The sequence below is a fragment of the Anguilla rostrata genome, chromosome 4, assembly GCF_018555375.3.
Source record: "Anguilla rostrata isolate EN2019 chromosome 4, ASM1855537v3, whole genome shotgun sequence".
NCBI classification, from domain to species: Eukaryota; Metazoa; Chordata; class Actinopteri; order Anguilliformes; family Anguillidae; genus Anguilla; species Anguilla rostrata.
This window is the reverse complement of record NC_057936.1, coordinates 13,231,897-13,247,325: the sequence shown is the minus strand read 5'-3', so window position 1 is coordinate 13,247,325 and position 15,429 is coordinate 13,231,897. Positions and strand designations below refer to the sequence as shown.

Below are 15,429 nucleotides of genomic sequence, written 5' to 3'. Positions count from 1 at the left end.
GAAGGATGAATATACCTGTCACAGCAAATGATTCTGCTCTACAAACTCATCCCTAGAGGCAAGACATTTTGTCACAGTTGGCCCAGACTTTAATTTTAATGTATAAGTCTAGAAAAAACACAATGCATTTTAGAACCGGATAAGAAAGAGAATACATTTTGGAGAGCAAATGGAATGTAGAGCAAATGGAATGTATTTTTTCCATGAAAACACATCTTGCCAATGAATTAATTTTATGTTACTATAATCTCATTGTTATACCTGGATGGTTAAAGAATATTTTTAAACCATGAAATACATCAAAATCCAGCTCATGATGAAGCTCCATGCCAGCAGAGATTATTAAACAAAATTCCAGGGAAGCAGGGGACAAACAAGTCTTACAGTGCGTATCATACAGTAGTCATGTGGATCTGGACATATAAAATGAATTAAGGGAGTTTTTACGCATTGTCACTGCCAAACAGCTGTGCACCAGTCTGATAATAATCACAGAAAAAATCACCCCTAGTTCATGCGACCTCCTGCAATTCCCATCTGGTTTTCTGGACAAACTAAGCAAGTGTGGTTTTAAGGCTTAGATTCAAAGGAATGCTTTTTTCCACCATAACAATATGGTATAATGGCTTGCATAGTGCTGTGTATGACAGAATTTCACTTCTCACCTAGGCTAAGTTTACGAAAACACATTGTGAAATACTTGGGTTTCCATTTATTCACAGTGGTATCTCATAATCTGTGAGCAATTTAACATCTTTCACAATCTCTGGGATTGAGTTAGTCAATGTGCAGTATCAAAAAAGTAAGACAATCATTTGTACTGTGAACAAAATAGATGGATTTAACAAGGCTTTAATCTATTTTCAAAGATTTCCAGCGCACAGGTGTGTCTGACTTGACAGTATACTGTAATTGAATAAATATCGTTTATGATAAATATTGTTACAAACAACGTCTTAAAGGTTATGGTTGGTGATAAACGTAAAGCGTAGATCTGTCAGCTATATATATGATAATCATATTACTTTTTATGCAGCATGAATTTTATCATAAAGCCATTGGGCAATAATCTAACACCAAGTTGAAAACTCAAATGTAGATTAGCGCTGATATTTTGATAAAGAGAATTAAGCAGTGATGATCATGGATCCCTGAACTTTTCACACTGGTTATATATAATTTAAAAAAAAATTAAAATAAAAAAAGGGTCAGGATATCCCAGAACATTGTAAAAAAAAAAAAAACAAACAAACAAAAAAATACAAGTTTGTGTTCATCGGTTTTCAGCCATTCGGAAGTATGTGTTCATACCACAGAACACGCCAAACTACAGCTGACGGTGGTAGAGAGCCATCACATTCTGCCTATGCTGAATCGTAAGACTCTGATAGGGGCACTGTAGCTTCAACTATAACCTGTCAGTGTCGTGCAACATGTTGTGAAATTTTCCACAATCTCATATACATTATGTTTAGATACACCACATGGCTACAAGTATGTGGACATCCAAGCATCACACCCATGTGCTTGTTGAACATCTCATTCCAAAACCATGGGCATTACTATGGAGTTGGTCTCCCCTGTGCTGCTATAACAGCTTACACTCTTCTGGGAAGGCTTTCCAGCACATTTTGGAACTTGGCTGTGGGGTTTCACGTCCATTCAGCCACAAGAGCATTACTGAGGTTGGGCATTGATGTTGGGTGATGAGGCCTGGCTCGCAGTTGAAGTTCCAGTTCATCCCAAAGGTGATTGATGGGGTTGAGGTCAGGGCTCCGTGCAGGCCAGTTCTTCTGCACCAAACTTGGCTAACCATTTCTTCATGGACCTTGCTTTATGCATGGGTGCATTGTCATGCTGAAACAAGAAAGGGCCTCCCCCAACTGTTTCCACAAAGATGGAATCGCACAATTCTCCAGAATGTCATTGTATGCGGTAGCATTAACATTTCCCCCTACTGGAACTAAGGGGCCTAGCCCAAACAATGAAAAACAATCCCAGACCATCATTCCTCCTCCACCAAACTTGGCGCTATGCAATTGGGCAGGTAGAGTTCCCCTGGCATTGACCATACCCAGCTTTGCCCGTAAGAGTGCCAGATAGCGAAGCGTGATTAATCTCTCCAGAGTATGCGTTTCCACTGCTCCACAGTCCAATGACGCTGTGCTTTACACCACACCAGCCAACAGCTGACATTGAGCATGGTGATCTTAAGCTTCTGTGCGGCTGCTCAGCCATGGAGACCCATTTCATGAACCTCCCGACAAACAGTTCTTGTGCTGACATGGCTTCCAGAGGCAGTCTGGAACTCGGTAGCGAGTGCTGCAGCTGAGGACAGATGGTTTTTACACGCTACGCGCTTCAGAACTCGGCTGTTCTGTTCCGTTCCGTGAGCTTGTGTGGCCTGCGGCTACGGAGCTGAGCGGTTGTTGCTCCTAGACGTTTCCACTTCACAATAACAGGCCTAATAGCAGGGCAGGAATTTGACCGACTTGCAGGAAAGGTGACATCCTATGACAGTGCAATGCTGAAAGTCACTGAGCTCTTCAGTACGACCCATTCTACTGCCAATGTTTGTAGATTGCATGGCTGAATGCTTGTTAGCAATGGGTGTGGTGTGACTGAAGTAGCTGAACCCACTAATTAGAAGGGGTGTCCACATACTTATGGCCATGTAGTCTATGTTCCTACTGCCCCAGCGAGGGTGAAAATACCGCTTACAATAGGACACCTGTCCGGCTTACAATTCAAGATTTATTTTTTCTTTTTGTGGAATACTATGGGGGCATAGCAACATTAATTTGGGGTCACCAATAGCCTAGGGTCTGCTAGGCAAGGCTTGCCAGAGGTTACTTGCCCCATTCTGCTCCAGTAGCCTAAACCTGTTACCGTGGCACCTCAAACATGCAAGCAGTAACTGCAGTGGGAGCTCAATGAGCTCTCAAATGTGCTGCATGCACAGTATCTTGTTCCATCAGGCTTCCACGTCAGGGCCTCCGGATTATCGCTCTTTATTTTTACCTCTTTAGGCTGAGTGACTCACCGATTACATCACCTCCTGCGGCAGATTCAGGGACTCGTGAAAAATCGACGCTCTTGATGCGCGCGCTCAGTGGGGCTTGGCTTCGAGCGTACATCGGGCTCCGAGCACCGTAACATCAGCCTGTACTGTAATATTATGCAAATCCGCCCGAGTGACAGCTTCATTTAGAACGGAGCCCTCAAAATTACGCATGATAGCGGCCCATTTTGCTCCCTCACGCTCATCCGTTTCCTGGTAAATAATTCAAAGCATAATTCAGAGCATTAAGACTAGACATTCGCAAATGCCAAAGCAAGCCCCCGGAGTCTTTACAATATTTTCGCGTAGAGGAGGAAATTGGAAGGTGCGCTCGGCTGGCTGGAGGGTCCCCTCCGTCGTCAATTTGTTTGTAAATAGTAGATTAATGTGCAGTAAATGAAGTCTCTGGCTGAAACGCTGAAGGGGACATACACAGCTGACATAAACACACACACACACTCAAGATGTTGCCCAGAGGACAGTGATTATGCTCTGGAAATTGAGGACACGTGAAAACACCGGTTATTTCCGTGCGGAAGAAACCGAAGGCGAGCTTCGGCGTGGAAATGAAATTTGTAAATAAAACTCGCGGCTCCGCCGTTTACATTCTCAGGGCGACGGTTCCATTGTTCAGGGCACCATGACGACGAGCACTTCGGCTGACGCAAAACCCGCCGCCCACAGCACGGCAATATGTATTCCAATTAATCGCCTGTTGTGTCTCGCATTCTCTGGTTATCATGTGAACAGATGCACGCGGAACGCACGGGCAGAGAAGGGTCCGCAGGGGAACTGCTGCCGGGGCCAGAAACACGAAGAGCCTTCCCGCTAAAGCGTCCCCAAATGCCGTTTCCCGCACCGCAATCCCGTCCGCTCCAGCACTTTTTAATCTTCTCTGGGAAGTCTGCTCGCGTTCTGCGGGAGTCATGGCTGTCTCATTACTGGAACTTGGAAGCCTTTTACTTCCTAATGCATCTACTCAATTGAAGGCTTCCAGTAACATCATTTGATGCAGAACGAGGCTGGGTGACCTCAGGACAAACAATTAATATTTTATTCTTGTTAGATTTTTTTTTTTTTTTTTTTTTACTGCACCCATGCTGAAGTATTAAACCACCCCCCAAATAAATAAATTAATAATAAAATAAAAACTTGTGAGGAGTAAATGCATTGTTTCAAGCTGCTCTTTTCTTACTATAAAATATTAATGTGTTACTTTCAAATGCATCCTCCGAGATCAGTTTTCTGTCATCCCTGGTTTTGGCAGCTGCTCCGACTTTTGCAACTGCGAGGAAATGAAATGCTGATCAACTCGCTCTTGGACTGCTAAGCACGCGTGAGGATGTAAGACAGAGAGACTTTAATTGAGTGAGTCTCGGGAGGTGACAGGTAAAGGAGGACTTTTTCTCCAGGCCTCTAAATTATTTGAATAACGACATCAAGCTTGTCCCAGCTGGTACACTGTAAGCATACTTCGCTATGTGGAGCGTACGGGCAAACAATAATTCACTGGTAGTCTGACATTCCATGGGAATGGGAATTGAAATTACTGCAAGAAATGTAGAGTATTTCAATTACCAGGTGACAACAATCTTGTTCAAGCATTTTGTGCTGTGATATATGGGCTATGGATCTGGGTACGGTAAGATTAAATAGCTATGGGTAAACAGAATTTTAATTAATTCTCTAAAATAATTAATTAACTGTCCCCCAGAGAGATGATGTTGACCTCTCAAAACCTCATCTCAATCTGGCACTGAGAAAAATAAACAACACACAGTATACAATATTCAAATAACAAGGTGACAAATCCAAAAGAAGACACCTGGTTTGACACAGACTGTCTGATTTAAAAAAAATAACTAAGCACAAGCATCCATCCAATGCAAATCTACGCCTGAATTGAGTGAGACATTGAAACTCAAGCATACACTCAGAACCAAATAGGCACAACATATCCAGGGGCAAATTACAGTAATTGAGGAGTCCAGAAAAACAGTTTTCTGATAACATTGGAAAATCCTGAGAAAGGCAAATACACAAGCATTAGCCACCCAAAATGGTGATATATGTCTAAAACAGTATAAAAAGTACGTATATAAAAGTATACAACCTGGTAATTATAATCCGTTCCCTCTCCACAAGAAAGTAGAAAAACTGGAAAATGCAATAAAAGATATCTGAATCAACTGGACTACCAATTACTGAGCAGAAGCTCAAGGAGAAACTCTGATGCGCTCGTAAAAATTAGAGTCCTAGATGTCAGGAGAATAACTTGCACTCAGAACCAGTGAATAGTTTGTTTGTGGCCCTGATGCCGTCCTCAATGAGCTGCCCATAGTCACAAATATAAAATTCCAATTAGCCACACACAAACTATTCGCTGTGGTTCTGAGTGCAAGTTATTCCCCAGACATCTAGGACTCCAATTTTTAAGAGTGGAGACAAATGCAAACCTAATGACTACCAAAATATGTGTGAGAACAGTAATATGGGGCAGGGATTTTTGTAGCATTATCAATTGAGGACTTATAGGCTCCCTTAATAAGCACCATGTCCTGAGCTAAAGTCAGACATATGGATATTTACTTAAGCATTGCGCAATATATCATATTTACACCCTACACACACTGATAGACATTAAATGTTAACCAAAGGGAGAACAAGCTATTTGTTTGCTTTATTGATTTCCAAGAGCATTTGATTCTAATTTCGCAAAAGGTTTGTTTTTACAAAGTTGTTGAAAGTGGTGGAGGGGGTAAAGCATATGATATTATAAAATCAATGTATATGACCAGCAAGTGCAGCATTATGATTGGAAACAAAAGAACAGGTCTTCACTCAAGCAAGAGGTGTTAGACAGCGACAGTTTATCTCCAGTTGTATTTAACATCTACATAATTGAATTGGCTGCCATATTAGACCAATCACAAGTCCCGTGGAGTTCGTAACACTTCATGATACAGAAATAAAACCTCAGCTCTAATGCAGACAACCTAACTGCACAAGGGATATGACAGAGCCTGGATCTGCTACGGCTGTACTGCCTGACCTGGGCCCTGACAGCAAGCTCTCTCTTAAGAGAAAGATTATTATTTTTCAAAAAAGATCCAGATTTCAAGTAATTATACCAAGATCCTCTTTCGGCACAATATATCCTGATCACTGCAGACACTGGAATTATTTAGGTTTAAAAGGAAGTTATTTGTAAACTTCAAAGTTACAGTGAATGAACTGAGAGAGAAACCACACATATTTCAATAGCAATATCAACCAAAATGTGGCTTAAAATATGAAAAGCATGGCAGTGAGGTGTTGGGTTTACTGACCGAACAAGAATTTGAAAATGTGCAACAAAAAATCTAATTGAAACCATACATACAGAATTACTGTGCTGTCTGTAGTATTTGGACAATGAAACAATTTTGGTAATTTGCTTGTTTTGGTTCTGTACTCCAGCACATTGAAATGGAACAATGAACATGAGGTTAAAGTGCCGACTGTCAGGTATTTATATCCATATCAGGTGAACCAAGTAGGAATTTCAGCCCTTTTTATACATTCCCGCACAGCTGTTAATGTTGTCTCTCAACATGAGAACCAAAGAAGTGTCCAGAAAATACCAGTAAAGCAAGCCATCGTGGATTTGAAAAATTGGTACATTGTTGAAGAAACCGTTTGATTGTGAAGAAAAAATTCATTTTATCTGTCAAGCAGATCAACAACACTCCAGGATATAGTCATTGTGTCCAAGACTGAAATATACTGAGTATACCAGCATACGGTCAGAGGGTTCACTGCAAGATGCAAACCACTCAAGAAGCCTCAACAAGAGAATAGCCAGAGTTTGCAACACATTTAAAAAAAACTGTAAAGTTTAGGAGCAAACTTGTGGACAGATGAGTATGAACCTGTTCCAAAGTTATGAAAAGAAAAAAGTGTGAAGAAAGGAAGGAACTGGTCATGATCCAAAGCACCCTCCCCCTCATATTTGTAACAACGTGCAAGTAGTGTTATGGCTTGGGCATGTAAGGCTGCCACTGGAGCTGGCTCACTTGTCTTTACTGATGATGTGACTGCTGACAGCAGCAGCAGGATTAAATTATTAAGTTTATAGAAACGCCTTATCTGCTCAAATCCAAATGCCTCAAAACACATGTAATGTCATTTCAACTTGCAACAGGACAAGGACTCCAAACACACTGCTAATGCAACCATTCACTTTTGAAAATGCTCTTTCAAAAGTGAATGATCAAGTCAAGATCAAGCCACCCATCCTGAATCCAAGTGAACATGTGCTTCACTTGCTGAAATCAAGACTGAAGGCAGAATTCCCTTGAAACAAACAGAAACTGAAGATCACTGCAGCACAGGCCTGGCAGAGCATCACCAGAAAAGATACCCAGCGTCCAATGATATCTATGGTTTGCAGATTTCAAGCAGTCATCGATTACAAAGAATTTCAAAACAAGTACTAAACATGATGACTTTAAGATACATGATAATTGGTCCTCAAACTTTGGAAAAAGGACTGAAATTTGTACATGGATATGGACGCAAGCACCCGTAAAGCAGACAGTCCGCGAGTGTCAAATGTGCTGGAGTACAGAGCCAAAACAAAAACAGTGTTACTGTCCAAATACAGTACAGAGTGCACTGTATGCAAGTCTTACAGAGAAAACCTACAAAAATGCATGCAGGATAGAATTACACCAGTATCTAGTAATAATAATAATTTCAAAGACTGATTTAATTTGCAAATATATAACAAAAAAGTGACCCCCACTCATATAATTACACGGCCCATGATTGTCAAGAATCGCAACAGAGTCCCCTAATCCAGCTGTTCCTGAGGCTCACTTTACTGACACCCTAAACTCTACAAACACAGGCCAATAACATAAAAAACTGAATCAATTACAGTCAACCAAAATACAAAAATTACAAAACACAACACTGGGAAACACAAGCAAAAACACAAAGCAAACTGCAATGCTATCTGGCCCTAACACATCAGTGATAATAGCTTTTTTATTATTAAAAGCGTAACTGCATAGCACTGGCAGCACAATATGTAACCTCATGCCACAAACTGAAGGACGATGCATAACTCTACATCAACCATTAATTCCCCCCCCCACCCACAGCCCCCTACTGTATTATTAATTATGCTTCGTCATTGAGCCATTTCACTCCGTAATGTTATTCAGTACAATCCGTTTTGATTGTATGTTACTTCTAAACGCATCTGTGTTTTGGTGATGTACAATGTATCTTATGACAGTAAATCAATTTTGAATTTGAATATGAAAATACACAGACATTGACGCCATTCCCTTTTGTAGAAGGTAATGGAGGTCAAAACTAGCAAGTGAATCAGTGCAAATATTGGATAACCACTTTTGCAAATTGTAGGTAAATTACTTTTCAGGGCATGGAGAGCAAACACAGAAAAAACACAGTTCATTAATGCAGTTGCCTAGAGTAGTAGCAGAGAAATTTAATTTCAGCCAGTGCAAGCAGGACATCGAACAAAAATAATGTGATCATTGTGTAGACCTCCTTTTTCACGCTACTTATGTCATGAGGAAAAAAAAAAAAAATACACGACCAAGCTGGTTTTGTAAAGCTTTTATTAAAGGGGTATAGGACATACAAAAATACTGCAAACTTATTTTAATCGAAGAGCCTTTGGTACTTTATGTCAATGTGAATGATGCTGTGATTACATAAAGCATTTTGTAAAGAGCAAAGTAGTATTGAAGATGGAACAAGGATACAAAAAGGAGTTTAAGGATACTGTAAATATACATTTTCCCTTCAAGGTTTGCCCAAAGTCATTCAAAGAAGGCATATCCTTCAATTGGAACACGGATAGCTATTTTCCCTCAATACGAAATGATCACACAATTTCATGCAGTTAATAGTAAAAAGCTCTCTTTTGTATCCATGCTTACAAGAAAACCACAAACAGCAGGGCTGTATGTCTATTCAGTGAAAGATGTTCTTGTACAGTGAGATGCCAACGGACATTTTATCCATTATAGTAGAGACCAATGGATTTTTGTATGCCATCCCACTGACCCTCTTTACATTAGCTAAAGGTAACTTCAGGGCATTTCTTCAGAAAATCGAGTGGGGCTTAGAAAATGGCTCCAGCGACACAGGTATAAGAGGTGGAGACATTCAAAAGCTGTTAAGCAGCAAACAAGTTAAATGTGATACAGGAGAAATGGAAAGAAGTAACACCGCGTAATTAATTATGTCAACACACAACTTCTATAGTTGCTCTCTTGAATGATTTAACCATTCACTCTTTCCAAAATGACTAGAGTGGAGAAAGTGAAAGTGTTCAGCTGACCGGTGGACGTGTTTGCGTGTACAAGCTCAATAATGATGAATAATGACTAAAAACGGTGGATAACACTGCATTACAGTGCTCCCTGGCATCATGCTTCGTCCTGCAGAAGTGAATCCGTAAGGCGCCTAACAATAGCAGGGACAATTTTATCAAACTACATTTAATATTTGTCTGTTGCACCACATCCAAGAAATTCAATGACTGCAGTGAAAATACTGTTTTAAATTAAATCCTATGCAGACAGATAATGATATCATAACACATATTACATAGGCCTATATAACATACACTTTGAAGAGCTCTTTTGTCTGAATATAATATTGGAGCAGTGTAAAATATAGCACTACAGAACATTGACATAAATGTTATGCAGTGCAAAATAAAAACAAATACATAGATCATGTGCAATTTGGAGTGGAAGGTCATGCATTGTGTTTCTATACATACTGGGATAACATTCTATAGTGCATAGTTATTAATGATACAAGGAAATATTGTGATGCTGCACTGTGTGAATATAGTCAGACATAAATTTGTACAGCATAGTGTATATTAGTACAGTATATACTGTATGCTTGTGTATAAACATAGGCTTCAGGAGAGAACAAGACAGAAAGTGCAGAAAGTAAAAAAAAAATAAAAAAAATAAAATAAATAAAAAATCTGATGATCGATAGCATCTTTGTCAAAAAACCTCAGCCGAGTGAAATGTTCTTTCAGCGAAAAGTATGTTTACCCAAACAAACCCCCCTCCCAAACACACAATCTGCCAGCGCAGCCTGTGAGGTCAAGAGGAGAGTGGGAGAGGCCGCAGAGAAAGCACGACTCCACGCTGGCGCGCACCCTACCCGCGGGCTGTTCACAGAGCACGTCTCAGAGACTCAGAAAACGAGGAGAGCGTCGTCGACGCGGCGTGTTTTTGGGTCCGCGCTCACGGCCGAGGCACCGATCGGAGAAAAAAACGCAGATTCAGACGCTTACGCTCCACTGTAATCGCCCAGGCAAAATGACAAGCATCACACGGTAGTAATGGTTATGTTTCAAGAGTATTACCATATTCACACTTTTATGAGCTTAACACTTTCAAGCCAGAGTTGAGAGGACATTTAGCCTACAATGGTAAATACAGGGTACGGCAGCGTCCACCCCCATTTCTAACTGGTATTTCAAAGACCTACAACTCATGCTGAGAATATGTTATAAATATACCAAAAAAAGCAATCTGCGCAGCAGTATTAATGAAGTCTTAATGTGTTCAGTTACAAGTGCAAAGCCTTTTTCAAAAGTTGGTTTCACTTGCATGCTGTTTGGCCACCATAACTATAATATGCCACACTCACAGTATAACTTGGAGTATGCCCATTATGGGCTTGCAGATGAGAAAAAAGAGGAGAAAAAAAACCTCAGTCTTGAAAAAGCATGTTGCGATATCACAGACACATCAGTGTTTTTCATCTACATTTAGATCCGAGGCCACTGGAATAACCAGGACAAATTCACCATAGATACATTCAGAGTGAGGTGAACCTTCACCTTGGATGGGGCATATTACCCTTGTTCTTCAAAATATCTGGAGGAACACTTTATGGACACTAGCTATAAAGCAAATGCAAATGAAAACAAGTGCCATCTTTGGTTAGTACTTCATTTTAGTTAGAAATTTTTACTTGGTTTTATAAAGTCCACAGGTGTGTCAAATTGTAAAGGTAAATATACACACCACCTGTTGCCACACACATTCACTACAATAGAAACCATATATTGTATTTAAAGCATTATTTATCCCATATATTAATATATTGAATGCATATAATAAAATCCTTAATTAAGTGTTTTCTTTAATAGTATTTCCAAGCATACTGATATATATAAGAAAATTGTTTAGGCTAGTACTGTATATGTGCAACTTCAAAGATGCTTAGACCAGAGTCTGAACACCACAAATAATCAGTCCTTAACTTTGAGTGACAAACTTAATAAAACTTCAACATTTTTAAATTCTTGCAAATATATGTAGCTGTAAATATATGCAAAATTAATGGAAATTTCCAGATGGGTTTCAATCAACATTTGTCCTTAAATTTTGAACAAGTGGCCAAAACTGGGCTTTGTTTTTGAATCCCACTTCCTGGTCTTGTTGAGAGATGTTGCTCTCAAGCGCAGTGGGGTTAGCTCCAGCAAAGGTCTTTCAGCCACCTGTTTCAATGCAAGTCAGCGGCAACAATACGGTCAACAAACACTGCTCAGTCTCTGGCTTCAAGTAGTACAACATGGTGGCAGGATAACTGTACTTTTGTGGTTTCAAAATGCTTTTCACCATGCTGATGGAAAGTCAGTGGGTGAAGGCAGTCATCCTGTCAATATCTTTTCTACAGTCAATGATTTTGTTTAACAGAGCAAAAGCAATAATATTTTTTTTTTAAATCACAGATTTGCCAAACTGTGTGAAGAAAAGAGAGCATTTACTTGTGAGTTAAGTTAAGGACAAATATTGATTGAATAGAGGCTTCTGTGTAAGAACAGAGAAAAAATATCTTTGCTTAAATGTATTATGAATAGACAAGAATGTTTGCTGCTATTTGACTGAGTCTGAGATTATATCCTTAAGAATGGAAGAGTACAGATAACCATTTTCGAATGTCACTGTTTGGTATTCTCTATACACTGCAGTATCAACACTTCTGTTCATACAAAAGCATCCAAACGCCAGTTGCAAAGAAGCAATAAAGTAGATGAGACCATTGGCATGAATGGTAGAAGACAACTTCCAGTTGCATTGTGCATACGTGAAGCAGTTACATACATTAGCCACGTCCATAAACAATAAGGAGAGTGTGATTCCAATAAAATGAATATACTCTGAGAATATTCTTACATACATATACTCTTACATACAGCTAGCAATATCTATCGTAAAATCAATGGTAATGATGCTAATAATTAAAAGGCAAAATATATGCACTGCATTACAAGCACAGCGAATGAAAGCGCTTGGTCCCTTTATTGCTTTACTGAAAGGCACTTGAAGTTGGGTGCCAAAGCTCAGCGTGTTTGGAGCAAGGAAGCGAACACAGAGAAGTGTACCGGAGGGGTACTCTTTTCGGTGAAAACGCGCCATGAACAGCGCGGGTCAGAAATTTTGGCGTGACCTCTCTCTCACGCATGATGAAACCAACAGAGATCAACAATCGGTTGCCACCTGAATGAATTTACAGACGATGCCTCAATTGGAATGTTCTGGCTTCTATGGTAGGGAGCCATACGTTTCAATGTTAAAAATACGTGCCCGAGTATCCTGCAGAGCTAAAGAACACGTGCTGCAGTCCATAGCAACGCAGAGACCGCTGACCCCTGCAGAAGCGCCCTGCTTCCGTGTGAAGTGATTCAGCTGCTCTCAGACGGAGACGTGTGTCAGCGAGTGAGAGGAGCCAAAATGGCGCGTGCGGTGCGTGAGGCGAAGGTGCGAGTGCGCGCGCACCGGGAGGAAAGAGGGAGGGGCCGAGGGGGGCGGGGTCCTTCAGAGGTCGGTGCTGGCTTTGGCGGAGAGGGCCTTGATGCGGGCGGAGTTGCAGGTCTTGCAGAGGACGCGGCCGTCCAGGGGGTAGCAGCCCTGGCTGTCCCCCTCCGAAAGCAGGCAGCTGCAGTCCTGCGGGACAGACGCACGGACACAACATTAGAGGGACAGACGCACAGACACAACACCAGAGGGACAGACACACAGACACAACATCAGAGGGACAGACACAACACCAGCGGGACAGACACAACACCAGAGGGACAGACACACAGACACAACATCAGAGGGACAGACACACAGACACAACACCAGAGGGACAGACACAACATCAGAGGGACAGACGCACAGACACAACATCAGAGGGACAGACACACAGACACAACATCAGAGGGACAGACGCACAGACACAACACCAGAGGGACAGACACAACATCAGAGGGACAGACGCACAGACGCACAGACACAACACCAGAGGGACAGACACACAGACACATCACCGGAAGAACAGACTCACAGACACGCAGACGCATCACCAGCAGGAGAGACGCACAGGCACATCACTGGACACCACGTCTCGTTGGTCAGTGAAGTATTCGTTTAATTTCCTGACCCTACTCTGGATTCTTTTTTTGGGGATCTGGGGCAACATGTACAGTCTGCACCACTGTGGGGAACCTTGAGACAGCAGCGCTCTGTGTGTGCATGGTTCAGCTTTAATTTGGAGTTTGTACAACCTGAATTTCCCTTCGGGGATAATAAAGCTGAACTTGTACTTGGACTCTCAACAAGCACAAATAGTCCTCCTCAACAATCCAGGCATGCAAAGCGCAAGGTCTCATCAATCCACAGCACCGCCAGGCTAAGAGGGGGCCATCGTGACTGATGTTCCTCAGTTTCTCAGGATGGGGTGGTTTGATTGGAGGCGGGGGCGCACTGACCTCGCAGCGGTAACACTGCACGTGGAAGTCCCGATCCAGCGACACGATGCGCACCGTCTCCTCCTGTCCCGGAGCCGGCATGATGGGCTCCTTACAAACGGAGCAGCGGGGGGCGAATTTCCTGTCGGGAGACGAGAGGATGAGTCACTCGCTGCGGGACTGGGGCATCTACTGCTGAACCCGCCAGAACGAGCCATCGTTTGCCAACACCGTCTCCATTTTTGTCCGTTACATCCTGAGCAAAACACTGAAGAGCATCTCAAATAATGTCTTTAAGTAGGTCTCAATGTCAGGATATTACCATGAGATAAAAGCAATTAATTACCAGATCAGCACTTAAGTGATAAAGAGGGTAGAGAGAGATATTGCACTAAAACTATGACTCAAACTGAAATCTAGACTGGATGCATTAAATCACTAAGATGGCCCCTCTATGGATAATGGAGGAGAAACAGACAGTTTATGCTTGGTTAATAGGGGACATTGTTCATAGCACAACTTTCACTTCCCCAGGTCAATATAAACCATTAATATGATTAAATGAATCTGAATGCTCTTCATAAAATTACAGCCTCATCTGTCAGTATACACAAGACAAAATTCAATATGAAACACAGCATTTTTGAGTAACTTATATAAACTCTTTATTAGAATCTTCTGAATTCAAAACAGGACTTCTGCTCACAAGTAACCCGTTTAAAAAATCTGTATCACTGCAGTTAATTAACTATAAATTCATCATGATTGCAACTTCTCTCATACGGGAGATCTGAAAGGAAATTCTACAAAGTCGTTACATTCGGGAATGTATAACTAAACTGGGAAATGGCTACATCATAAAAGACAAAATATTAAATATACACAAAAAGGAACCCGTAAATTAAGCCAAAGCCGGAGTGGGACTGAAAGTAGCTGAGCTGGTGCAATGCTCACAGGTCTAGTTAATACCCCAGACAGAGCTCTCCAGAGGCTGGAGAAGCCGAATCGACACCTTTACAAGCTACCTAACCCTTATATCAGCGAGACACACTGGGGGACCTAGGGCCCGAGTGTGGGGTGAATTGAGACGGGGACGCCCGATTTTCAGTACTGTAAAGGAAGGGATCTCCGAGCCGTGGCCCAGGAGGAACAGCCCTCCTGAGCGCCGAAGGGAGGATGTGCAGATGGCCCTGCGGTCTCCGGGCCAATCAGGTGACCCGAGGAGAGGAACAGACCCATTCAGTGGAAAGGCGCTTTGAATGGCGAAAACTAGGAAGTGGACAGAGTGGTCCGCAAAGTCTGGCCACAGCGCTGACAAGAGGAAGCCCTGACGGTCACGCAGTACCAGATCCGTTCAAACACCTGCACTGACTGGAGTTCCTAGACACAAAGGCAGCTTTATGTTTCTGCAGGAAGCCATCTGCAGTTCCTTGAGGCTGCTTAAGAAAAAACAATAACTAGAAATCACATGACTGGAGCTTTGGGCCATTTTCTCGCCATTGAAGACACAGGGAACCAGGAGCACAGACGTGAAGTCTTTCTCATAATAGTTCTGTATTGTACACGGTGAGAA

The 15,429-nt window shown here is 41.8% G+C and overlaps 1 protein-coding gene across 7 annotated transcripts in view; it reads right to left on the bottom strand.

Moving 5' to 3' along the window:
- Positions 1-8,677: 8,677 nt before the first annotated feature.
- lpp (LIM domain containing preferred translocation partner in lipoma) overlaps positions 8,678-15,429 on the bottom strand; it is a 245,716-nt gene continuing 238,964 nt past the window's right edge. For all 7 annotated transcript variants that reach the window (XM_064330754.1, XM_064330756.1, XM_064330757.1 and 4 more), the window contains 2 exons: positions 13,878-13,998; positions 8,678-13,068 (listed from right to left, as the gene is read on the bottom strand). In XM_064330754.1, the coding sequence (XP_064186824.1) occupies positions 12,940-13,068; positions 13,878-13,998 (250 nt within the window). In that variant the 3' untranslated portion in view covers positions 8,678-12,939. The remainder of the gene's footprint in view (positions 13,069-13,877; positions 13,999-15,429) is intronic.